Source organism: Theobroma cacao, chromosome 3, assembly GCF_053813885.1.
Source record: "Theobroma cacao isolate CCN51 chromosome 3, ASM5381388v1, whole genome shotgun sequence".
In the NCBI taxonomy this organism is placed as follows: domain Eukaryota; kingdom Viridiplantae; phylum Streptophyta; class Magnoliopsida; order Malvales; family Malvaceae; genus Theobroma; species Theobroma cacao.
In genome coordinates this window covers 36,144,075-36,169,742 of record NC_142641.1, presented here as the reverse complement: position 1 = coordinate 36,169,742, position 25,668 = coordinate 36,144,075, and the positions used below count along the sequence as shown (strand labels likewise).

The 25,668-nt window shown below is 33.8% G+C and overlaps 3 protein-coding genes across 4 annotated transcripts; 1 reads left to right on the top strand and 2 right to left on the bottom strand.

Moving 5' to 3' along the window:
• Positions 1-4,033: 4,033 nt before the first annotated feature.
• On the bottom strand, positions 4,034-4,755 carry LOC18605107 (SHOOT GRAVITROPISM-like protein). The gene has a single exon (XM_007037923.3). It carries the CDS (start codon positions 4,715-4,717, stop codon positions 4,205-4,207), a length of 513 nt encoding a protein of 170 aa, XP_007037985.3. The 5' UTR covers positions 4,718-4,755; the 3' UTR covers positions 4,034-4,204.
• A 4,895-nt stretch (positions 4,756-9,650) lies between these two features.
• LOC18605106 (Cytidine/deoxycytidylate deaminase family protein) lies at positions 9,651-12,182 on the top strand. The gene is made up of 9 exons (XM_018118296.2): positions 9,651-10,007; positions 10,107-10,182; positions 10,328-10,367; positions 10,488-10,546; positions 10,623-10,660; positions 10,914-10,977; positions 11,229-11,282; positions 11,429-11,527; positions 11,789-12,182. Exons 1-9 carry the CDS (start codon positions 9,820-9,822, stop codon positions 11,843-11,845), a joined length of 675 nt encoding a protein of 224 aa, XP_017973785.2. The 5' UTR covers positions 9,651-9,819; the 3' UTR covers positions 11,846-12,182.
• A 297-nt stretch (positions 12,183-12,479) lies between these two features.
• Positions 12,480-17,957, bottom strand: LOC18605105 (NAD(P)-binding Rossmann-fold superfamily protein). Of its 2 annotated transcripts, XM_007037921.3 has the most exons (14): positions 17,741-17,957; positions 17,140-17,208; positions 16,910-17,023; positions 16,638-16,766; positions 16,342-16,410; positions 15,640-15,792; positions 15,460-15,496; positions 14,844-14,926; positions 14,641-14,715; positions 14,161-14,235; positions 13,847-13,933; positions 13,651-13,769; positions 13,297-13,343; positions 12,480-12,705 (listed from the first exon to the last, which is right to left on the bottom strand). In XM_007037921.3, the coding sequence occupies exons 1-14, from the start codon at positions 17,828-17,830 to the stop codon at positions 12,566-12,568; spliced, it is 1,287 nt and encodes a 428-aa protein (XP_007037983.3). In that variant the 5' UTR covers positions 17,831-17,957; the 3' UTR covers positions 12,480-12,565. The 2 variants fall into 2 exon arrangements, with proteins under 2 accessions (XP_007037983.3, XP_017973784.2); XM_018118295.2 differs by lacking the exon at positions 17,741-17,957 and having other exon boundaries at positions 17,126-17,183.
• Between the last annotated feature and the right edge of the window lie 7,711 nt (positions 17,958-25,668).

Genomic DNA, 25,668 nt, shown 5'->3' with positions numbered 1-25,668 from the left:
TTTCCATTATGTTCAATTAAATTTTTATACTTTTATTTTAAATCAAACAAGTTTTTATAAATAACAATTGACTAACTCACATTAATCAAAACATCACTTGTAATTTTTTATGTCATGTGACGTTTACATGAAAAATAAAAATATCATGTGATCATATCATATGTCACATTAACACATCATATCATCATCTACTATAATATATGAACATACTATATCAATATTATGTGATATAAAATGATAAGTAATATTTTGATTAATAACAATTAATGATCTAAAATTATCCTAAATAGATTAAGAATCGATTTAAGTATTAGTCCATGATTTTTTGGCATACAACTTTTCGATAATTAGTCTTTTTAGCTACAGGCCAGATTTGGAAGGAAAAACAAGATAAAGCTTTAAGGGGAAATTTAAACATATAAAAAAGCATGATTAGATATGGCATTTCAACGACATCCTTCAGCCGAAAGGTAAATGAAATTTGGGTCAATGTGAAGGACCTAAAAAGATTCTGGTTGTAGTACCATGTTCCCACGCTTTGATAGATAGTATTTAACTTTTTTGTATTACAAGTCATAATTAGCAGATGGGGGGGACATTGGAATTTTTTTTGCTTATGATGAGTATAAGTCTTCCCTGCAGGTCCATCGTTTGATGTCAATGACTCAATGCAGCCCCTTGAGTACTTTGTTAGGAACCTCGCTGCAACATCTTTATCTCTTTAGCTTTTGTAAGAGATAAAGTTCTTATATCTTCAGACCGATTGGTGTATAGCCCAGTTTTTTTTTTACTATTATTATTTTTCTTTCTTTCTTTCTAATTTGATGGGAAGGATTCACGTTTGCACATGTTTCGACTATGATTTTTGAGTCCCACCATGATCTCTGAAGGACTGAAACTTTCTAAATTTCAAAAAGTTGCCTTTTTTACTTTCTTTTTTTCACTCAAGATTTGTTCATAAACGACTCGACTAGAAGTCTAAACGATCTTGTACATTTATGATCATCCTGCTCTCTCATTACCACTATTGGCGCCAACACCTATAGTTTGAAGGAAAATTCACCTTCCCTTTGCCAAATATTTCTGATTTCTCACATGACGCCATATGTAATGTGCATCTATTTCTGACAGTGCCAGTCAAATTTTGAACTTTCAAAAGATTCAAACTGCCTTCTCTACTAGACTGCAGATGTTCAATTTTGGATAAAATTAGCAGAGTTTATACTTTACAGGGAAATCAGAAATAGCAGTTCAGTATAGTTGAGCTATGTTAACTCATACAAAATGCTTATATACTACATGGCATAGATGGTGATATGCTTTCCATTATCCCTGAGCACTGGGACGAAAAGCTTGTTTGGTTTTGGTAGCAAGGACTGGACAGGTGCATTAAGATAAATCTGGTCTTCGAAACTGTTCTGTTTCATACCATTGGTGTAAGGAGATAAGGATGATCGATTCTTTACAATTCATCTTAATAAGGGTCGGTCTTATGATTAACCATATCTACATCAAACTTTAATAAACAAACAGTATCACTTCATCATAATATGTGGACAAACGTGAAAAGACAAATGTTAAGGTTTTGTCATAATGACTAGTTTGATTGTTTGGCTAGCATGTCCTACATCTTTATCCTGCACTTCAACTTTATGGAAGAATTGATGGCTGTTGCAATTCTATGATTGTAACCAAATAAGCAATACAAGACAAGGAACCTATAATGCAAGTGGTCATGTGTCAGCATACGGTCTCCCATCAATATGATTGTTAGGTGATTATGCAACTCAAACTGGGACACAACCATTGAGCATTTCCTTGTGATTTCTTAACTCCCCAAGGTCGTGAATTTCCATCACTGGAATCCATTTCCAAGTAGCCTTGTCTTCTTTCTCCCTTATCTCTGAACTTGCAGTTGTTTACAGCAGTACCATCAGGTTGCATCGCCATAAATCATGATTGCTGCTGTTTTATATAGTAGTGCATAGTTTTATGGTAAGAGGAAAAAGTAAAAAAGCTGCTTGGTTCCAATGAATTCTTGCATGTTATGTTCTTATTTCTTAGTTGCAGAAGGCTGCCCTCTTGCTAGTTCCAAAGAGGAGCAGTGATTTTGTTCAAACTACAAGCCTTAAAACAACCAAAGAATTGCTTTTGAAGTTGCGTTTCTGATATAGTTGGTTGAGGAAACAAGAACACCAGAGTGGTTAGTGGCGAAAAAGCAAATTATGCTTTAGATCCTGAATTAGGTTAGTCTCTTAGAAGATTCTTGCAACCAAATAAAGAAATATTAAACTAATAATTAAGTTAATCATAGGTACTTTCTTAGTTCACATCCTTTTTCTTTATATGTATTTGAAAAATGTGCTTTTCATGAGGGCCTAATTTTGAAACTTCATGATCCTTTGCCCCCACTAGATTATGTCTAGACTCTTGAGTCTTGACCTCATCAAAGAATCAAATCGGTGTATTATTGAAGCTACTCCCTAACAGATAAATGGTACATGAGTAATGTGTTCGGAGGTTGCTGACAAATCAAGCTAACTCCATTGTCACAACATCTTGAAAGCTTCACTATTATCTACTCTGACTGATGCTTTAGTAGAGTCATCCTATCCAAAAATGTCTCTTTTGTGTTGGATCCCGGACATGGGTAGTGGGTGTTTGGTTTCTGGTGAGCAAAAGTTAAGAAGTTGAATACAAGTGGATACAGCTATTCTGTCTTCTTGTTGATGAATTACTTACTTTTTGTTCTGATTCATTTCGCCCTTCTATCAAAATCAAGGTTCTGAATTTGACTCTCGAGGTGGCAGGTTTGACTCATCAAGGGCAAATTACGAGTTTCCTGAGTTTCAACAGTATGCAATTATGAGCATGTGTGCTTGGCTAATTAATGCCCAAGATATCACCAACTAAGCTGAGACCAATTCAATTCGATATCGAATTTGATTTTCGTTGAATAACTATTAACTTTCCATAATCTGTGTGCTTCTTGCTGATGGAGATCCTGGCTCGAACTCTTTAGCACTGTTATAATCCCACCTGTTGAGGACCGCAGACCATTTTGGAAATAACTTGAAACTTGGTTTGTTTTGCTGGGGTGAGCAAGTTATGCAGCAGGCTGCAAACTTATACTTGATAATGGGAATAGCATTTGATCACTGGATGTTACATTTTTCTTCACAACTGATCACTAAATTGTATCCCTTCAGAAGCCAGATGTTTGATCTGTATGTTTTATGTTGTGGGTTAGGATTTTTCATCCATACACCTTACTCTTGATAGTGGGAATAGCATCAGTGAGACACATGATGAGTCAATCTTACAAATATTAGCAGATAAGACATCCCTGCCAATCTGCTTCTCTAGTACTTTTGCATTCTCAAAAGCTAAAATGCATATCCATTTATCTGATATTTGTGTGAAGTTGTGCTAGAAAAGCGTGTTAGCAATTAGGACAATAATGTATCACCAACCGAAAGAATTAGGACAATAATGCACCAAGTTAATTGATTCTAGCTGTGTGCATCATGACAGTAAAGTAAAAGATAAATTCATCTGGAAACTTTCATGATCTCAAAATGAGATATGATCTCATAAGAATGCCAGGAAAACTATTAGGAGGCTCTCATTTACAAATGATCTATCTAAAATTCAATTTGTGCTTCATGATCTCTAAGTACACTCATAACTCCTGTCGGGTTGTCACCAAAACAATAAATCAAATTTCCTGCTGTAGACAGGCACAGGCCATTGTTATTATCCTCTTTGTTCTCCTGGTAAAATTTGAACCTGGAACATATCTAAGTTTGCCGTTTGATAGTATAGTTTATCCATAATTGTTCATTCATGAAAGCCAAGCTGATCAGGACATTAACAACACAAACTCAAACAGAAAACTGAATTTGGGACTCAAATTTCTTGGCAACATATATTCATCATATATATATATATATATATATATATATATTCTCATTTCAGTTTATCATTTGGTTAATTATTCATCATAAACACCAATTGCAATGAATTAAAAATAGACATTGCATAGTTTTCGTGCTGCTTTTATTGTGTTCTTTTGGGTTATTTCCTTCTTCTATGCTGAAGGAAGTTGCATAAATTCAATGCCCAAATTTTCAAACCCCAATAACAAACTCGGTTATGGAACAAAAACTCAGCTATATCTTAAACAAGGGTTTATATGAAAGCATCAAGGCCTGAACCTTTGCCTGCAAGACTGGCAAGTAATCTCCATGCACGTAGAATCTATCTTCCTTGTTGCTCTCTCCTTCATTCTCTCAGCTTTTTCCACTTCCTCCCTAGCTCTTTGCCACATATGCCTAGCCCTCGCAAATTCAGATTGTGCCAACTCCATTTCCCTCTTTGTAAGGTCCCTCACTCTCTCTGCATAAGCCTTTTCGATAGCTGCCAATCGAATTTGCTCCGCCGCCTGCCATTTCAAGGACTCAACGCAGCTTGTGTCAGCCTTAACATCACCGAAGTCACAAATGGGTCCTGCAATAACACAATTCGATGGTTGCTGGATTGGCCGGAGGCTGATCGATAGTTGCAAGTCGAGTGATGGCCCTTCGTATTGATCACTCGTCGTCGTCGATCGATATCTTAGTGAAGAATCAGACGCCCGAGATGACATCTGGGATGATGACGCTATGGAGAGAGAAGTGGGGAGCAGCTGCAGTTCTTTTTGATCTTCCTCTTCCATATAGAAAAGAGGTTTAAGCAAAGAAGAGACCGAGGGAGGGAGAGATAGTGGGGTGACAGAAACTGCTCCTTTATATAAACAACTCAGCACATGCCCTAATTACCTTACTACCCATATTTCCCATGCAAAATGACTTAACCAACTTCAATGCTTGGAATGACCAATCCACCCTCGTTGTCCTCCTCATATTACTCCCTGCTTCCATTAAGAAAAATCTTAATAGGTGTCCAATAATTTTAAATCCGAAATTACTTTTGAATTAACGTTTCATTGCATCCAATGGCATTGCATCTATTCATACTCAATTTCGATTTAAACTCCCAGTCCTATCAGCATTACGCTTTGGGGTAAATATAATGGAGAGTAAAGGATATTGTGATCAAATCACTGTTAAAGGAACAGCGAGAGTTCCGTTATAGAAGAGCCAAAGCATGGGAAATAACGGATCACGTTATTGGGCTATGAGTATCCTTTTTGAGCTTTCCTTTTTTTTTAATCTTTTTAGTATTATCTTAATATTTTACTGCTACCAATTTTCAATATTTTAATGAAAGCTTTTTCTTCCCTTTTGAGAGATGAGGACGGAGGGGGGTGGAAGGGTAATAATTAGAGTCGCACGTGCGTTTGGGGGGTGATAAGGGGGGGGTGGCGGATTAGGGGACCTTTTATTTCCAAATAAAATTTATTTTCCAATCTTTTTTCTTTCTGAGTAAATAAGTAAGTATGATATTTGGAGATGGATTATTGCTTTGATGGTAGGCCTGGGGATGTCGGCCCTCAGTACAAAAAGGTCTCAACTTTCAAACTCAGCAGGGCAGGGGGCCACGCCCCCCGGGGCAGATCGGCACGTGGGATGGACACACTGGTGAGCCTGACCATGATTGTGAATACTGACTCTACCACTTGGACCGTTCATCCGGTGGGCCCTATTCCCCTAGACCTTTCTCCACTCTACATCAGGTGGGCTGGAACAACCTCATCTGCATCTTTGATTGGAGTTGGGTACCCTTTGCTGTTTAGGCTGTGTTTGGGCATACTTGGCTTCATTTCCTTCACAACAATCAAAAAATGTCATCGTTTTTTGTAGCATACATCAAAATCCTCATCATGATCATAAATAGGAGAAATTCGTTTGTCAAAGCACCAAATCTGTTGGTTCAGATCGCTTGCTGTTCCAGCTTTCCAATTCCCACCATTAGGATTTAAGAGTTTTAAGTTATGATAAAAACAAATCCTGCATCTCTTTTTTGTGTTTTTTTACTCAAAAAGAATGTTGAGTTTGTACTTGAAGTGAAGATAATTTAAAGATCAACCCATGTGCAAGCTTTTTATTTAATTGTCTATTATTATGATTTTGTGAACAAGTTGCATGCATTCATGTTATAACTTTCAGCAAAAAAGTAAATATAAATATATATAATATAATATTCTTTCTTGTATTTGAGAGATGGAACATTCAAGATATAATTGCAATTTATTATTGAACAAAAGCAACAGCAAACCATTGTAAAGTTGACAATTTGAATTTAATACTATTACTTCTTTAGAATTTATCATTTCGTTAATAAATAAATTTAAAAATTAATTTTTTTAAATATATGCTCATAGTTTATAAAAATTTAATAAATTTTTATTTATATAGATTATAAAAATGATTTTATAATCAAATGATTATATATAAATATTATATACTAAACACGCATCAAATATAAATTATTTTTTTTTTTACAATTGTCACTTTAGAGCAACTCACCTTTCGACAAAGAGTTGTTTTAAGAAGGTTATTATAAACCATCTAGTCCTATTGTCGTATAAAATATAGCTTAAACAAAGGAGACAAGGATGTACGTAAATGATTCCAATGTAAACCTAGCGTTTACATGAGATCATTTTTTTTAAATCAAAACATTTAAAAAATTTTAAGGGTAAATTCGATCACTTAACTTTTGCTAATTTTTCAATTAATTTTTGTACTAATTCCTAATCTCTCAATTGTTATATTTAAATACCAAATTTTCTATAAATTATTAGTACAACTTATCAAGCTTTCATCAAAAATAGACAAAAATTGCTTAAATGGAAAATTACCTTGTTGACATTACAATAAAATTACAAGCATTGTAATAATACAAATAGTTTTTTTTTTTGTTTTATTGGATTTGAAATGCAAATGGAATAATGACGAGGTGAAAATTTAAGGTAATGGTTGGTATTTTTATAAGAATGTGATTATTGGGTATATGATAATTAAAAAAATAATTTTATAACGTTTAATATATGGGAAAGTAATTAGTGTAGGGAACGTAATTATTGAGAAGATTATATTGTAGTGTTTGATTTAACAAGCATTTTATAGGGAGTATAATGTAAATTTAGAAAATTGCCTTTATGTATGAAAGTTGAATAAACTTTTATCTTTTTTATTTAAATTTTAACTTTTCAATTTTATCATTTAAAATAATAAATAATAACATGACAAAAATAATATAATATTTTAATATTAATTATTAAAATATGTAAAATTATTAAATATTTATTTTTATCCTAAATTTATAAATATTAAAAATAATAATACCTAGAATTATTATATGAATAATAAAAAAATATTATTCAAAAAAAATTTTATTTTTTTTATCTTTGAACTTCTTTAACTAATGATTTCTTTTTTTTAAAATAAATAACAATTGATCATTCACTTTGATTTTTTTTTTTTTGTTGTGTGATTGGATTTCTTTGGTGGATTCTGCTTCTACCCCCGCTTTAATTGCTGCAATTTTTGGTACCCTAGTCTCTTCTCTGCAGCACCTGATGTTGGAGAATGAAAAAGAAAAAAAAAATATTAAATGAAAAAAGTAACCCCTGATGCTGGTGACAGGGAGAGGAAGAGTTGACCGAGGAAGAAAAAGAAGAAGAGTTGATCAAAATGTGCAGGTGAGTGGGGGAAGGAGGAAGAAGAATAAGATAACATAGGAAGAGAAGTGTCAAGGATAAGTAGGGAAATTTTTTTTTTTTACTTTCTCTTTGTCGGGTGAAAATTACTTTCACTTCATGAACTAAGGGGGTGTTTGTTACACTGTAAATAGGGAAGATTTCTTACATTTTAATTGGCTATGATATGTTTACAGTGTTTGATTTGTAAAAAAGACGTGAAAAAAAATTATTTTTTTTTATGGAGAGAAAGTTATTTTTCTTTTATAATATTTTTGTCAAATTATTCTCTTCTTTTTTCAAAAACGATCTTCTACGCGTGGCCATTAGCTTTTTTTTTTTTTTTTTCCACCAAACTTGAGATAATACAAAATAGTAGTTTTACTGGCAACATCAAGACACACCATTAAAGTAAGCATCTCCTTCTTGGCAAAAAGTCAGTCAGCTTTGTAAATATCAACCACATCTCTATTCTTCTCTGTCAAGCTCAAAGCAGTTTGTAGTGTACTTGGAAAAGGGGTATGATCTTTTTACTTGACAGCGTCATAGTTTACTGAGTTATTTTTGCTTTGTCAAAAGCAAAACAAAGTAAAATGAATAGAAAGAAAAATCCCCGCAACAATCTATTTCGTTACCTTTCGTCTTTTATTTGGTATTTTCGTTTCTTTGTTTTCTTATATTTTTATTCATCATTTAAAAAATAATTTTATATACTTTTTACTTTAATCAATTTTTATAAAAAAAATAAATTTAAAAATTTATTACATACTTAAAAATAAATTTCAAAAAAACTTCCTCGTTTAATCACGAATAAGTTCAAAGAAGGACATGTCAAGTCTTCAAACAAGAGGGTTTTCAATGATTATAGTAGGCTTCAATTAGTAATGATATGATAGTGACTCCTAATAGTAGGCTTCAATAAACCCTTTTGAAATAAATATTAATATTTTAATATATATTATTTTAATTATAATATTACAAAATATATTTAAAAAAAAAAAAAGCAAAAAGAGATTTCATTAAAAATCAGGAGAAAAGACTCCCCCTTACAAGAGCCATGGCGGACAGCCATAGCTAAGCATCGAGAATGTTGGTAAGAATGCCCGTATCCCGTAAAGGTATACTCTCCCAATACTCCTGTACAAAAGAAGGTCCCTCTCATCACAATACAAAAAATCTTTGTTGAGCTTACAAAAAGAAACAGCAAAAAACCTGACCTTCCAATCACCATTCGGAACAGAAAAAAACAGAAACATGAGACAGACCCAAGAAGAAACAGAAAGACAATAAGATGCAACGCTAATACGGTTAGCAAAAAACTTCCTCTCCTATTTCCAGAGATACCATGAGCTGAGTCAAAACCCAAATCCTCCATCGTCAAGTTCCCACCCACATATTCTTCTGGAAACTGAAACCTCAGAATTGCCTTCAGGCTCAACTTGCTCGGTATTATTATGATATTTTAAATATTATTTTGTAATTTAATTTTAATTTTTTTAAATATTTAAAAAATAAAATATTAATAAAAAATCATTCAATTTAAATGAAGAAGTTGGATCATGTGTAACGGCATTATATTTTTAATTTAAAAAACATACATGATAAATAAAAAAAATTATATTTATATACTCAAGATACATTTTATTTATTTTTGATGTAAAATTTATAATATTTTACCCAACTAATTATACAACGAGAGACTTTTTACTTATAAAAGATAAAGACCTTTACATTGATTTAAGTTTATTTCGAACTTTACATTTATCACGAGAATATCATATCAATTCTAATATTATTTGTTATAAATTTATATTTTTAATTTAAAAAATATATTTAATAAATAAAAAAATTATATTTATATATCAAAATTCGTCTCATTTATTATTGATATAAGATGATATTAGATCCGTAACACTAAAACCGAGCTTAGTTAGGTGGACGTCTTCTTTTTAATTGTTCAATGAAAAAGAAAAAGAGAAATCATTAAAATGAGAAAATTTTGAAACTCGGACGCGCTGAGAAGAGCCCGTGTGCTTCACTCTCCCCGCTTTCTCAACTTTCCCGCTCCTTTTCTGGGCGGCTCAGCTTAAGAAAAAATATTTTCTCGCGGAAGAAAATATTTCTCGCCATTTTTTCTCCAGCAGTAAACCACCTCACCCTCCGTCGCTGGACGCATGAATAGTCGAGAGGTCGCTCTGGTCTCTACGGCCACTTTCGTTGGTGCTTTAGCCTCCGCTTTTGCTTATCATTTATTCTTATCCAGTCCTAAAAAACAATCCTCTCGAGCCGATTCGTCAAGAAACGGCGTCGTTTCCAAGAATCGCCCCTGTCAGGATCCTTTCGATACCTCCAAACGCAAAGGGTCAGTAAAATATGTTGCTCTTTTGTTTTTGGAATTATATTTCGTATTTTTAGTAATGCATTTACAATCTTGAGTTAATTCGCTTTGGTTTGGGTGCAGATATTTGTCATGGGATGATTATTTTATGGCAATTGCATTTTTATCCGCTGAGAGGTCCAAAGACCCAAACAGGCAGGTCATGATTTTAGTTTAGAGGTTATAATTTACTTATTAGATTATGACAATTATACTTTCCAAAGTGCTTAATTTTGGCAACTGATATGGGTAGCTAATTGGAGATGGGTTGAAATTCAGACCTCTGACTTTTATACTGATTTTAGGTTGGTGCATGCTTGGTGAGTGAAAATGGTATAATACTTGGTAAGATTGATAGCAGCTAAATTTCTATTGGAAAAAGAACTTTTTTGCTTAAAGTTTCAATCTTAAGTCACCAAAACCAAGCATTCATTACTTATGGATGGTAACCTTTTTCTTGGATAGGCATTGGGTATAATGGATTTCCAAGAGGTTGTTCAGATGACAAGCTTCCTTGGGCAAAGGTTTGTACGTGTTAATATAAGCTTCCAACATTGTTAAGGAAAATCTTGCTAATAAATATCTGCATTTATGTCTCAGATGTCAAAATCTGGGGATCCATTGGAGACAAAGTATCCGTGAGTACTGTATTTTCCTCAACTCTAACTCTTGATTTGTGGCTGATGACTTAATAGTATTCCTTGTGTTTCTGCGTAAATGTATGTTTCTTTCTTTGGTTTAGTTTGTATATACTTGACTTGTTATTAATGGTCTTCAGACTAGTGCATTAATCAAATTTTGTGCTCTGCACCTTCAGCATGATTTAGTTGCTTATACATATGCCTGACTTTAGCAAATTGATTGACTCACCTCGCAGATCATCTCTTGTAGGTATGTTTGTCATGCTGAAGTCAATGCTATCCTGAATACGAATCATGCATCTGCAGTTGGACAGGTCAGTTACACTCAAATTTCCCTGTAGCCGTCTGCCAGGCAAACATAGTGAACTGGGAATGCTTCATATTTTTTCATATGAACTTAACATATATGATTCAACCTTCAATGAACCCCAAGCTAAACAAGGATCAAAACTCTGTCTTCTGTAGTATGATTTGTATTTTCTGCTCATTTCCTGTTACCATTGTCGGTTATCCTTTAATAGTAATGGCACTGAGAGGATCTTTCATCTCATTGTAATCTTTACAGAGGCTGTATGTAACCATGTTTCCTTGCAATGAATGTGCAAAGATAATCATTCAGGTTTGGTGCCATGTTCCCTCTAATACTTCTTGAAAAAAAAAAAGGTCAATTCTATTTCTATGCTTGCTAAGCATGTCACATACCAAATAATCTGTCATCCACATAGTGGTGACTCTTAATGTGGATTTGGCTTTTCCTTCTTGCAGTCAGGCGTCTCGGAAGTCATATATTTTGTAGAGAAGAGACTGAATACGGACACTACATATGTTGCTTCGCACAAGCTGTTATCAATGGCTGGTGTTAAAGTAAGCCTTGGTCCACAGTTATACAGTACATGGTTTTTCTGCATAAAAATGTGCCAATGTGTTCTACGTCCGGTTTGTCATAAGGAGGTGCCTGTCATCTTTCCTCATGGATATGTAGGTTTTATGATGTAGTGAGTCTAATAATGGGAATATGCTTGTTCGCCAAGTTCATATTAGTGTTATTTCCATCCACGAATAGGATCTAGAGTTCTTTATTTGCATTTGCCTCTAGTTTCTCACATGAATCTCTATTCTCTGCAGGTTAGGAAACATCAACCACAGATGGACCAAATTTTGCTGAAGTTCAAAGAGCCCTAGACTTGGATTCTTGTACCATTTTTCATTTTGTCAGACGGAAAATTACTAGTCAGCTCTCTTATAACTTGCGGACTGGACTTTAAGATATTCAGTGTTGTGCAAGTATCAGTTTGAGGCTCCCGACTCAAAGAGTCTGCATTGTGTGCTTTGATTTGTTTTTTTTTTTGTCTGTCATTTAACGGTTGTGCTGATCAACCTGATTAGTTCAAGTCATGTCCTATATTCTAGAATTTAAGCTTTCGGAATTGGACCTTGGATGCATGATTTGCGAAAGCTGGGGAGTTCTATTGTGAATTATTACTTTGCTTTCTAAACTATCTAAAGACGTTCTACAAAATTGGCGTAAATCACGATACACAAGCCATTGGGCCAATGGTTGAGTAACACCTTAGCACATAACATAGGATGCCGATTACCTGAGAGTTGAGACTGGAACAATTGATCCACTGAAGCACAGAATGCTTTGGGGCAAGCCTCGCATTAATTCAAATATAAATTATATTGTATGAAAATGAAAATTTCTTAGTTAACCCTACGAAGTATACATATTTCTGAATGGCTGGATCATTTGCTTGAATATTGGACCCCAAGAACTGCTTTATTTCCCTTCCCCCCCCCCTCCCCCCCCCCCCCCCCCCCCCCCCAAAAAAAAAAGGGCATTGGTTATGATGGACTCTTAAAATGTTCCTAATTTGCAAAAACAAAAGCTGTATTGGGACATTAATCAGCATTCAGGGCTTCAAGTTGCCTCCGTAGATCTTCAAGGTCAACAATACCAGTATCCAAGGCTTCAGATGCAGGGGGCTTTTGAAATTCATCTGCACTTGGGAGCTCATGAATGAGACCTTCTGGAAGAGCATCTGAAAGCATAGAGAGGAAAATAGATTAGGCAAATGAAATATTGAGATCAAACAGGAGTGGTTCACAAATGGGACAGTTAAAAACTTTCACATAACAGTGACTCTGCATCAATGATCAAATGAAAGTATACCAGAATGGAAAAAGGAACAGATCATGAAATCAATTTATGGGGCACCAGAGTGCTGTGGTTGCAGTTTTGTATAAAATGGCCCCGCAACAATGCTGTCTTAAAGGTCGAAGAAAAACAGTATGCAATGAGGTTCTGGTAGAGATGTAATCCTTATAAATCGGTTGAGAACTGCAAGCGTGCACTATTCGCTGCACTCAAATGAGCAACTAAGACAGCTACAGTTTTTAATTCCGTATGCAAACTTTATCCTTTGAACAGCCCAAATTCCAATGTTCTGTTGGTGAATTAAATGGGAAGTAACAGGAATAACATAGTAATTCTCTCAAATTTTTGTTTAGAAGACCTCTATTCATATATTAACCAGAACTTTATGAGAAAATAATGCAATCAGATATGAAAGGAAAATCAGTAATTCACAACTAGAGGAATTGTCAATCAAGAGTGTAAAACAAAAGGACACCTGAACTTGTGCCACCTGTGCTCTCCAGCCCACTATCATCGACAACGCTGCAAAAACAAAACAAAAGATGCATAAACTGGCTAATTTCCCAAAGTAAAACTATATAATGATATGATTCAGGATAACAACATATGCCAACACCGATGACATGTTTTAACATTGGAGAAAGTGGTTCCTTTTGACCTAAATGTCAGTCAATCATTATATAATTTGCAAATTTTATTGAATGTCAATATAAATATAACTACACCAACCAAAAAAAAATGGGAAAAAAAGAGTGTACTGCTTTTCAGAGTTTGAGTCCAAGACTATGATAACATGCACCAGTCCCTCTCCCAGAGTTGCAGTTTGTACCTTATGTTCCATTCATTATCAGCATGAAGTGGCAAATCTGCTGCTGCGGTTGATGCTTCAGCCTCCATCTTGGCTTTAGCCTCAGCATCCCTAGCTGGCTTTGCAAGAATGTATTCTTTCTGCAAAGCAACAATCCATTCTAGCATTAGAAGAAAAACCAAATGACCTGAATGACAGACAAAAAAATCTCTCTTACCTGCCGCTCCAGACAGGCAGCATTTGAACATTGGGGATTTGGCTTCATTGCCATAGTTGGGAAGTAATCTTTAAGAGAACTGTATCCCTACGATCAAGCAAGAAAGCCAAACTCTATCAAAAACCAAGTATAAACACATGAAGCCATTAATTTCACAAGAAGTCTGCGTAAGTACACATCACAAGCAACCTTCTAATAGAATTAGTTAGGTCTATCTTCCCTCGGGCTATTATAGAGGAACACAAAGCAAGGATTACACTACAGACACCCATACAGAGATGTAAAGAGGGAGGAAGAGTTGATGTAGGACTTACCAAGTAGGGAGAAACGTGTCCAAATTTCAATAAGAACTTAAGCGTATTTTGGACAAGAAGCCCAGCAACAACTCCCTGAAAAGTTAGTTCATATACTCCATGTTAGGAAAAGCAGGAAAAAAAATATTTTAATGTACCAAACAGTGTATTGAGAACTTAATGGTTCTTGGTAATACACAAGCTAAAATACAATTTAATGATTTAAGTACCAAATAGTACATGCTGAAAGGACACACCATCACATGTGCAGTCACATATTCATGCATACACATAAAGAATTATACATGCACATGCACACAGGTATTCATGCAAGCATGGATGCATCCGTGTATGTATGCATGTGTGTGTGTGTGTGTGTGTGTGTGTGTGTGTGTGTGTGTTATGTAAGATGGATGCATTCATGTCTGTATGTTTGTATGTGGATGCATGCATCCTAGAGACGAGAAAAAGCTAAAGGAACTAGAAAGAACAAAAGCTTACCATGGTAGTTGGCAAAGATGCGGCACAAACCCCTTCACGTTTGAGTGTTCGTTCATCCACTCCAGATGCCACAACCTACAAAAGAATAAAATGCAATATTCCTATTTCACATTCTTGATTATATAACTTAACTGTACACAAACATGCACTAGAGATTTTACATCTATATTAAGCTAATATCATAGATTAATGGATGAATATACCAAAGGAGGTGCACATGCAAAACAAGCAGTTTCTCCAGGAATCAGCAACTGTATATGACCTGAAACTGCATCCTCAGATACACCTGTCCCAAATTTTCCTCTTTTTAGTAATCAGAAGCAACGGAGGGGCAACCCAAGCACAGTTTTATAACTTTACTTGGTATCTTCTCAGCATATTTTTGGCTGAAGTCCAACATAGCTATAATTATGCAGTGGCATGCAAACCACTAAAAGTTAAATGGACACATGAAGAGGTATCCCACCATAGTCATCATACATTAGCTTAAGTGCCAGTGATAAGTCAAAGCCTACTAATAATTTTAATGCCATTATAAGACTATCGAATCAATGTAGTACTCAACACTCCATATGATTCCTTAAACATCTCGTAGTTTAATCAATTACAGTGGAAGTGCATGAGATCAAGCTTCTTGAGGCTTTGGATCAAGATAACAAGGCTATTAATTTCACAGGATTATCAGGCATCTCCAAAGGAATATTGTGCATCTTATTGAAACATAAAAATAATAGAAGGCACTTCTTACAATATTGTACTTCTACCAATGAGTTCAATTAACTCGGTTACTAGTGAAGTAATGAAAACTAAGTTGCTTACCAGACTCCATCCATGTTTGATTCAACTCATTGCATGCCTGTACATACACAAAAAAACCAGATACAGAATCCAATATTGAAAATGGTAAACAGTTCATATACAAGAAGGTCATCAAACTCGGCATCTATCAATTTAGGCCTCTAGGAAAAATATGCGTGTCAGATGTAAAAGTCAAGTTACCTGGTTGACCACCATCCTTGCTTCGTAATTGTCTACACAGCTTAAAACAAGATCCACTCCGCTACCTTCTTTACTTGGGCAAAATGTTTTATTTCTTAAGCTTGACATAAATGTTTCAAAGCCTTGTACAGTTGTGATGTTCAGTGTATAGCTCTGAAAAAATGAATTAATAAATGTGATAAGTTCTAAAAATGCTCAGTGATGATCTAATTTGATTCTTTACAATTATAAAATTGTTTGCAATTATAAAAATATCATAATGTTTTCATCATTTAAAAAAATTCTGGAATGGATATCAGATTAGACACCAAATAGTACTATAAAGAAAAGATAAAGCCTGTAAGATGATATGAGGATTATGAAGTTATGTCTTTCATTTCACTATAAATACAAGAGGATTATGAAGGTTATGACATCTCGTCCCTCTAAACCAATTTAGCATGTATAAGAATCAAGAACGCAACAAAGCAGGTCAGCCCCTTTAAAAAGTAGTCAACAAACTCTAGACAAGGACCAACTTCACATATGTAATGAAGATACAGGAAAATAAAATTTATGTGAAACACTCCAACTTCACACCACCTCAACTTTGTTTTTTTTTTCTTTTTCTGTAAGGCTTGAAACATATGATCTACTCGAAAACCCACTCACGCCTTCACCTTTTGAGAAAAATCAAAGGGTGCGTTCATGAAAAATGCTTACCTCAAGCACAACATCAGGATTTATGTCTGACAGGGTCTGAACAGCAGCATCAGTCTTTGTCATACCAACCTTGATCGAAAAAGAAAATTTGAAAGTCAAGTTATTCAAATTAAGGCAGAAATCCAAGCTTCTGCTTTATATCAATGCAAAAACTGCAGTTGCAGAGAAAAATATAGTGACACTTCAATAACATTGTTTACTTTAAAGAAATACTTGACTTACTGTTTGACGAAAACATGTCATTTTCCAGCTAGTAGTCAACACGAAATAATATAGAAAAGCGTATGAATACTCACCTGCTCTGGGCGAAAGAATAGCCTATTCATGTTAGCTAACTCCACTTTATCATAATCATATAACAAAAGGCGACCTATGCCACACCTTGTTAGCATCTCAGCTGCAACACTGCCAACACCACCAATACCCTACAAGTTCAAGAAGATTACCAATGAGGACTGAATCAGGACAATAAGAATTATCAATCTACAGCAAAGTTATGGAACTAATAGCATGTGCTCGGCAAGGCTTTGCTGAAAAGAGATCTAGAAAGCAGGAGACAAATACAGACAACAATGGCAACTGAGAACTCCCGGATCCTTTCATAGTTCTCCACGATACCCATTCGTTGAAGTGCCATAAGCCTACTGTAAGGATTGCTGTCAACCACCTCAGCACTCATATCCTGCCATGAGATTATTTAAACATGCATTAGTATTACAATCACAAACATAACCAGAAGAATGCAGATAAGAAACTGGAAAAATAAAAGGCAAGAAAAAAGTACATGAGAACAAAAACCTTGACTTTTGATCGTCGAACAGGTACAGATTTAGCTAGATGAGTAAGATGGTCAACACGCGATTGCAACTGAAAAACATATGAAACAAGCTATAACCAAAGCACAAGGCCTCATATATGTTAAAAACGAATTTCTCTATCCTCATAACTAAAACATTTGCTATTGTCCTTTATTCCAAAATTTTAATCTTTTCCGGTATGTTAAAATAAGTTACATTTCACAGAAACATTAATTTGAACTATACGCTAACAGAATCTAGTCATTGGCTAAAGGAACATAGATACACTACCAATTTTCACTGGTAGATAATACTATTAAAATAAAAGAAAAAAGACATTCAAATGCAAAAATTAGCAAATTAACTCGACAACTTTCTCTTCACGACCCAATTAATACATAAAAATAGCAAACTAGGCAACTGATAGATCAACAAAGATCAACCCGGAATCCAAATGAATCTTATTTTTCATAATTCAACAAGTACAAAACACAATAAAGCTACAAACTTTCTAGATCCCCCAATTGTCTAAAAAGCATCGTATAAACCCGTCTATATAGTATTAAACATGAATGCAAGTATTCTCAGATTGAAAAGAGTACCTTGTCAATTGAAGCATGAAGAGTAGGATCAGATAATGATTGTCTTAAAGACTGGAGATCGTCAAGCATCTCTTTCAATTCCACCTCCATTGTTGCTCTTACTGTCCCTCTCTAAAGACCCAAAACTTAGTTTTCCTGTCTGAATCTACGAAAACGTGCAAAACCACTGTGGCAGTGCTTCTGCTTCCCTTTTTTGCAAGCGTTATGGGGTCTTTGTTTCGGTTGTAAGAATCTGCTTTCTATATTTCCTTTGGGCTTTAACAGAGTCCAAATTATAGATATATTGGGCTTAGAGAAGAGACCAAATCAAAACTTTGGGCTTCAAATATTTGTGTTGTCTGGGAATTGGCCCAACATTAGGGTTTCTGGGTTTAACAATCTCAAGCTCCAAAATGACCCAACAAAAAGTAGCCCATAATGAGCCTGGGATTTACTCTGTTGCCATTTTCATTTTTTATTTTTTACTTTTAAAATATTATTTTAAATGATAAATATTAAACTAAGATTTTTATTTTTGAAAAAAATTTGAAAAAGGTATAAATAATTGAAAGTAAAAAGCAAGTTATAAAGGTTTTATCCAAATTTAACTATGGGAAAAAAAACATATATAATTTTCTACTAATATATATGTCCAAAAAATCCATGAATAATAGTATGGTGAGCCTCTCTTTTCTTTTAAAAAAAGATCAAGATTTTTTAAAGTTGTTTTCTTTTTTCTTATTATTTGATTATTAAAGATATTTTCTACTGACTTTTTCAACTTGTTGTGGAGTCTTAACTCTTCAATAGATGGAGTAGCCATTGGACCAAAAGGGGAAAAGTTATGCGGGTTCTTTGGCAGACAAGAATTCTTTTGTTTTATATGATGAATATATATGGAAAGAAATAGAATTATAATCCTTTGCCATATCAATTATGGGTTTTGTTAGAGGTGCTAATTCTAGCTGTGCAGGTTACCTATCTCATTTGGAAACAACACTATAAGCGGAAGTGGGGGCAAAAGGCCTGTCATTATATATTCCAAGATATAGTCTGCCCACAAAGACTTTTTGTGTACTTTTTGTAGTTAAATTTGCATTTAATTTAACTTATTTTGATAAAAATGAAAAAGAATATATGAATGCTCCAATCAAAAATGTCTAGAGCTTTGATCCCTCCAATGACTTTAAGACTGGGGGATTTGCTTACCCTAACTTCCAATCATAGCAATAGGGGTAAAGATTTTAGTTTGGTTTGGTCTAAATTATTGGTGGCAACCATTACTCCAAATGCAAAGCCCTCTGGTCAAAAAAGTGTAAGATTGGGGAAAGTTGGATTTAGTTGCCAGTGTGAAACTAAAACTCAAAAATGGCAACAAAAAAAAAAAGATAAAAAGAAGGCCCAAAGAATGGCCCATGTGGAGCCCCATGGATATCTACCACACCAACTTGATCAAACTATGTGGGCGAGGAATGGATATGCATCCCCCTTTTATCCCTTTCACCACATTCAACCTTATCTAAATTTACATTCCTTTTTTTTTTTTTGCAAATCTAAATCAAAAATTCTTTTTTTATTAATTTTTTTTCTCTTAATGGAGCCCACGAATGGTGGGGAAATTCAAATCATATCATTATCCATCACAGCTTGCTCTCTCCATGAAAGCATAGATAATTTCACAAAAAGAATAAAAGAGTTTGATACGCCACCCAACTCCAGTACCAGCGGTTGATTAAGGTTCACAGGATTTTGTCAAACCCTACATGTCCATGTTAGTGGCTGTCAGCCTCTTTTATTTTATTAATGACAATGCAGAAAAAAAACACACTACTTTTTTAGATTTAGAAATTCATATTTTTTGATTTGATCTTTCGACGATGATATTTATTAATACGATGTTGCAAATAATTCAAAAAGTATTTCAGTTTCTTATTATATGCCGTGTCCTATATATCATGCATAATTACTATGGACAAAATAAGATGACAGCCAACCAAAACATTAAGGATGATCTATACGAAATCAGAAGGTGTGGGTCAGGTTTACGTTTTGGTTTAATTAACAAATATTGCTTGCTTTGACTTAGTGCTACAAGTCGCTCTATGTCATGATAATATATATTTTCCATGCAGATGCTAAGGACAAGGATAGTCCTTTCTTTTTCTACAGTGCTTTGCAGATTTAATAAGATGAAGGAGAAGAAGAAGTAGAGGAGTTACAGAGGGAAGGGTGATGATGCCGCTAATAATGATGAATTTGAAAGCTTGGGGGGGTTGCGTGTATGGGGCCTTTTGAAAACGCTTTAGAATTGTGGAAGCCAAATCCATATTAAAAAATTGTATCGTGATGAGGGCCCTTTTGCTTTTTCAGTAATGGTTACATTGAGCAGTGATAATCATTTTTTGTATGAAAAGCACCATTCGCCGATATGGGTGCTGCAAAATTAGTTCGAATGTGCATTTCGAATGACATCTAAAGCTTGAAACCATCTGTTGTTAGTCCACCTGATAGAAATGTCTCGGGATATATGCTTGGAAAAACTTGTCCACAATCTGCCAAATTAAAAGATCATATTGGTTCGAAAGGACCTATCGAGAAAATGAAACAAGAATCGGATAAGCCCGGTGATCAGAACGATATTCCTTTCTTGGCCATGCCAACCAATCGATTTCCAAGTACTCAAGTTTAAATTATGGGAAAGGCACCAAACAAGTTTTAACTTGATCAGTTCTTGTTAATTTGATAAAACCTTCTTTTCAAATATTATTATTGTTATAGAGTGAATTAAGGAGGGTTCATCGAGGAGAAAAGATCCCACATCTTTATATAGTTAACGATTTCGTTTATTAAGAGATTTAAGAGTGTACTAGTTGATCAGTGCAACACAGAGTAGCCGCCTCGTAGGGAAACGATCCAACATATAAGGTTTTACAAAATGGCAATGAAGTCCTTAAATTCGATAGCCCTAGCTGTAGTTAGTCCGTCTGCAAAGGAGTTGACTTTGGAAAACACGTGCTTGAAAGAAATCCCTATACGTATGTGCTTAAGATTTCAATATGATTTGGGATTTGTTTCATTCCTTAAGGAACCATATAGCAATTTGTGGCCTAAATTTATATTGCATTACTCAAATCGTTTTCGATAATGATAGAATGAGACAAGGCTCAGGGGAGATAAGATAATGAAGAAATGCAGACCGTCTTTGATTGCTGTAATTAAGCTCGACAATGTTAGAATCTTCCACACTTGTAGATTTATAGTCAAACATTGCATTGAAACGTATAAGTAAAAGATGATTTTTCCTCTTTTTTTTAAGAAATAAAGGATAAAATTGCGAACATAAACTCTAAAACGAACAATATTTATATCCCACCAATTCTTTGTATTAATAAACTTAATAATTAGGATTAGCTTCTTCACCTTTCAAGTGCATATTTTTTAAACTTGCAAGGCGATGCATGCATCTAGATGGTATTGACAAATAACACCTCAATTCTTTAAATTGAAACCAGGGAAAAAAGTAATTAGTTCTTAAGTTAGTGATCATGTCACCAACTTCATTGCTTGTAAAGTTTTTCTTCTTTTTAATTTGTTAATTGTTGGCCAAGTTTCACCAAAAAAATATTGTTTGCATGATGCAAACTGTTTTCATGCAAGCCATGTGTGTTTGTAGAGTAGTATAGGACGACATCATCACTCATCTGATTCAAACAACTCAGACATTCAAGGCCATATTAATTTGGCAAAAGAATTTTCATTCATCAATGTTTAGTTTTGGCATGCAAGCTAGCTTTTGCCTCGGCACGGCACAGCATGGGGGTGGGGCGGCAGTAAGTGCACCCCTTCCCCTGGTATCAATATAAAGCCCAATAATAGCAATCAAAGTGCCCCTTCATGCATTTCTACTTCTGGTAGAGGTATAATTCCTCCTTAAAAAGTGAGCCATGAATGTTTTCCCCCAAACCCATCTCTGGAACTAACATTTCCATCCTCGTCTCGAGCCGAACAGCACCACAATAAAGCTGTTTTGCTCGATTCGGGAATCCTTGAACTGTGAGCATCCCTCCCCCCTTCCCCCACTCTTTTTTTTCCAAAGCTTACACGCTTTCTTTTTATTTACACAATTCAAGTTTCATCACCATGTGTGGGCATGCCATTGGTGCTAGCCGTAATTATGTGACTGAAGAGTAATCACATGCTCGGCTCTCATAACTTTCTTCGCCGGGAGTTGCCATGTTACTCTCACTACTCTTCCTCTCTTTACAAGAACGTACCTATATTTGTTAACTTTATTGTCATTATTTTTTGAATAATGAATACAAATATTGTAAAAGATTACGTCTTAGTTTGAACAAAATAATAAATTTTCCAATCTTTAAATAAAAATTTGATAAACCTCGTAACTTAAAAATAATGAGTCATTAGCCGAGATTATAAAAGATTTAATTCAAATTAAAATTAAAGAAAAAATAACCTCAACAAACCGAAGTTCTAAAAAAAGGTTAGATAAATCCATCATATCAAAATTTAAAAGAGAACGAACCGAACCGATCCCAAAATAAATTTAGTTGCGTTAAATGGCAACAACTTCAGCACACGTGTCAATATTTGGACTCGGATGGATTCATTCATAGCTGATAGTGTCTGCGTCAGTATAAATAGTCTGCCATTTGTGGGGTTGATAAGATCAATCAAACAGACACAGCACGCAGCACTTTGCACATAACAATTCAAGTCATTTTCACTCTTTTGGCTAATCAGTTGCGAAGTCAACAAGCGAAGCTATGTGAGTTGTGAACTCCTCCTTCGTTGCATTATTGACTCGCTTAGAGGCATTAAGAAACACCCCCCCAAATAGCTAGGCCGGCAATCATAGAGGATATTCTATATTTTATTAATTTACTAGGGGCAAACGGACCGACCAAACCCTCGAAGGGGATGCCCCCCGAAATAAACATGTTTGATGATGCAAACCTGTTGCTTGTTGCTTGCTTTGCCCTCTTCAAAATAAAGATTATAAGTAACCAGCATGTTTGTCTCTTTCAGAACAGTGAGAACATGGATTGTCATAATGTTCTCCACGTCTGATTTGAAATGTCATCTTATTTTATTCGATTTATGGTTGAGAAAACCTTATTTGCATTCATGCATATGCTTCTACCTGTATGGATTTGAGTCCTTATAAAATTGATCATATTTGATTGAGGTCAATGGCCGAGGAATAACGGCAGTAAATGTATATTAATGTTTATTAATTAATAGTAATAATATATAAAGATTTTATGTCTCTAGCTTGAGGATAGCCAAGATTAACACTAAAAGACCAAAGTTGCACGCAATTAGATAATTAATAGGCAATCACTAGCTTGCAAGAAATTAACGTTATGCATTTGTCTTTATACTTTTTGGTAAGTTGTTATGGAAACAAATGGCTTAATCTCGTTTCTCTGCCTGTACAGTTTTAGGTAACTAGATGGTAGCGGAATTACTTTTTTATTTTTTACCTTTCATTCATAATACATAAAAATAATTTATCTGTCTTGAATTATATAATGAGAAGTAATATATAGTACTTTTTAATCTTATAAATTATTCTTCTTTAATTTGTTTACATGATACTTTTTGTAGCCCAGCTCTTTTTCTAACTTTCTCCGTCATTTTTTTTTTCTCAAACTTTAATTTGTTGTAAATAATTTGAAAGAATGATATTTTTTTTCATATCCAAGTGTGTGAAATTTTCTGAAATTGATTTATTAAAATTGAATTTAAGCTACAAATTGATTTAAATCTTTGGATTAAAATTAAGACTGATATTTCATTTCAAATTGAACCTTGTAGGGAATGTCTTGATAGGTGTTTGATCTTGTGCTCGTTAATGGCCATCTGGAAAATTAAAGAGGACCGACTAGGTTTGAGACTTGAGATCAGAAAAAGGAGGTAGTCGATGGGAAGTGGGATTCAATCGTATGGGTCTATGGGACCTAGAGAGAGAGTATTTAAGAACAATGTGGTTTAATGAGGAAGGGCATGTAGCATTGCTACTTTGGAATTAACTTCTTTTTATAAGTCTCGGAGTTTTTTTTTTTAAATATAACATTTGAAAAAAATTTAAATTTTTTTTATTATTATGTTCAATCAAGTTTTTATATTTTTTAACTTAATAAGCCCTTATTACTAATTATTAATTAATTATCATTAGTCAAAATATCATATGTTATTTTATATCCACATAACGTTGATATAAAAGGTAAAAATATCACATAATCATGTTATCGTACCATATTAATATGTCACACACCTTAATTATAATATGTCAACATATCACATTATAATTAATTATGATATATTAATATGTCACGTTAGCACTATTTGATATAAAATAACAAATGGTATTTTTACTAAGTCAATTATTAATCATAAGAGTTTTTTTTATTCAAAATAAAAATATAAAAATTTATTTAATTTAAAATAAAAATATAAAAATTTAATTGATCACAATAAAAATATATAAATTTATTTGAATTTTCCTTAAAGTTTAATGATTTTTTAAATATTATATCTATTTTTACTTTTTTTCTCTAACATAAGAGAGACTACGACTCTCTGTTCTAATCTCACCTTATCTTTATTACTTAAGTTAAGTTCAAATGACTTAATAAATTTTAATTCTATGTAGATTTAAATTTTTTTTTATAAGTGATGCAGAATTATTTTTTTTACAAGTCTCAATAATTGAGCCTTCTTTTCTTCTTAGTGATTTTTTTATATATAAAAGAAGAATATTACTCAAATTTAAAATTTTTATCTCAATTTTACTTTATTCTTATTTTTAAAAAAAATTACTTTATTCTTATCAATTGAGTTAAGTTCAATTAATTTAACAAATTCTAATTCTATACATAATTAAATTTCAATAAAAATGGAATAACTAAAATGACTCTTACAAAAAACAATAACAAAGGTTAAGAAATCTTGTTTAGTTAAAAATTAATTATCATTGAATTTGTTAAGGGCAAGGAAGGAAAAAACTAAATTATATAATTGAAAATATAAGTAAAAAATAAAAACATCTGTTCAACTAAATTTTTATTATTTCTACTTTCTTAAATGCCATAACAAGTACCAACACATCGCATATAATTTAATAGAGGCAGAAAAATCACAAATTTTTATTTAGTGGTCTCAGACCCCTGATGTCATATCATATCGCCTACTCGTTAACTAGGAGGGAGAGAGAGAGTTTATGTTTCCAGATAGTTCTTTTGTCTATGTTACAGCATGGTCTGAACAAAAAGCTACATCACACCTAAACTTCTTTGTTGACCAAAAACATTAACAAGCCGACTCGAATCACACCTCATCTCTTTTTTCAATTCAGGAGAGCCTCCAAAGCTTCTCTTTCAATTTCAGCCACCCATGAGAAATCACCTTAATACCATAAAGTAAACATGCAATCGATGCTTTGCTTAGGTAGCAGTCATCTTTTTAACACGTACACACTTTTTTTCAAATTTCCCATATCATTGTTGTACCCAAGATTAACAACTTGCATCATTCTTTTTTAATTTTACAAATCAATTTGTTCTTTCCAAACTAAGATTTTAAAGAAAAAGAAAAACAAAAAAGAAGAATTAATGATTACAATTTTACAAGGTCGAGCATGAGGCATTGAGGCCTCGGAGGCCACTGTGTCAGCTGCTAGCGCAGTAATCATTCTCTACCAACCCATAGGATTCATCTCTTTTTGGTGGTAATGAAAGGGATTTGTGTTCCACCAACTCCACATCTTCAGACCTTATCCAAAGGCAAACGTTTTTCAGTTTTTAAAATTTCCCTTCATATCTGATTCTAAGAAGTGGGGGCAAAACATTTGGTTTGAATACCATTATTTTAATGTCCCCACACTGAAACATATCGGAGCTTTAACGTGAGTTGCAAAACTCTTTTCG

Excerpts from the sequence above, each read along its gene's own strand:
- LOC18605105 (XM_007037921.3), bottom strand. The coding sequence starts at position 17,830 with ATGGAGGTGGAATTGAAAGAGATGCTTGACGATCTCCAGTCTTTAAGA. Across the intron at positions 14,716-14,843 it reads TTGCATGTGCACCTCCTTTG|GTTGTGGCATCTGGAGTGGA; the intron begins GTATATTCATCC and ends ATTCTTTTGTAG. Across the intron at positions 13,770-13,846 it reads CTGCCTGTCTGGAGCGGCAG|AAAGAATACATTCTTGCAAA; the intron begins GTAAGAGAGATT and ends GTTGCTTTGCAG.
- LOC18605106 (XM_018118296.2), top strand. The coding sequence starts at position 9,820 with ATGAATAGTCGAGAGGTCGCTCTGGTCTCTACGGCCACTTTCGTTGGT. Across the intron at positions 10,368-10,487 it reads TGAAAATGGTATAATACTTG|GCATTGGGTATAATGGATTT; the intron begins GTAAGATTGATA and ends TTTCTTGGATAG. Across the intron at positions 10,978-11,228 it reads ATGCATCTGCAGTTGGACAG|AGGCTGTATGTAACCATGTT; the intron begins GTCAGTTACACT and ends TAATCTTTACAG.
- LOC18605107 (XM_007037923.3), bottom strand. The coding sequence starts at position 4,717 with ATGGAAGAGGAAGATCAAAAAGAACTGCAGCTGCTCCCCACTTCTCTC.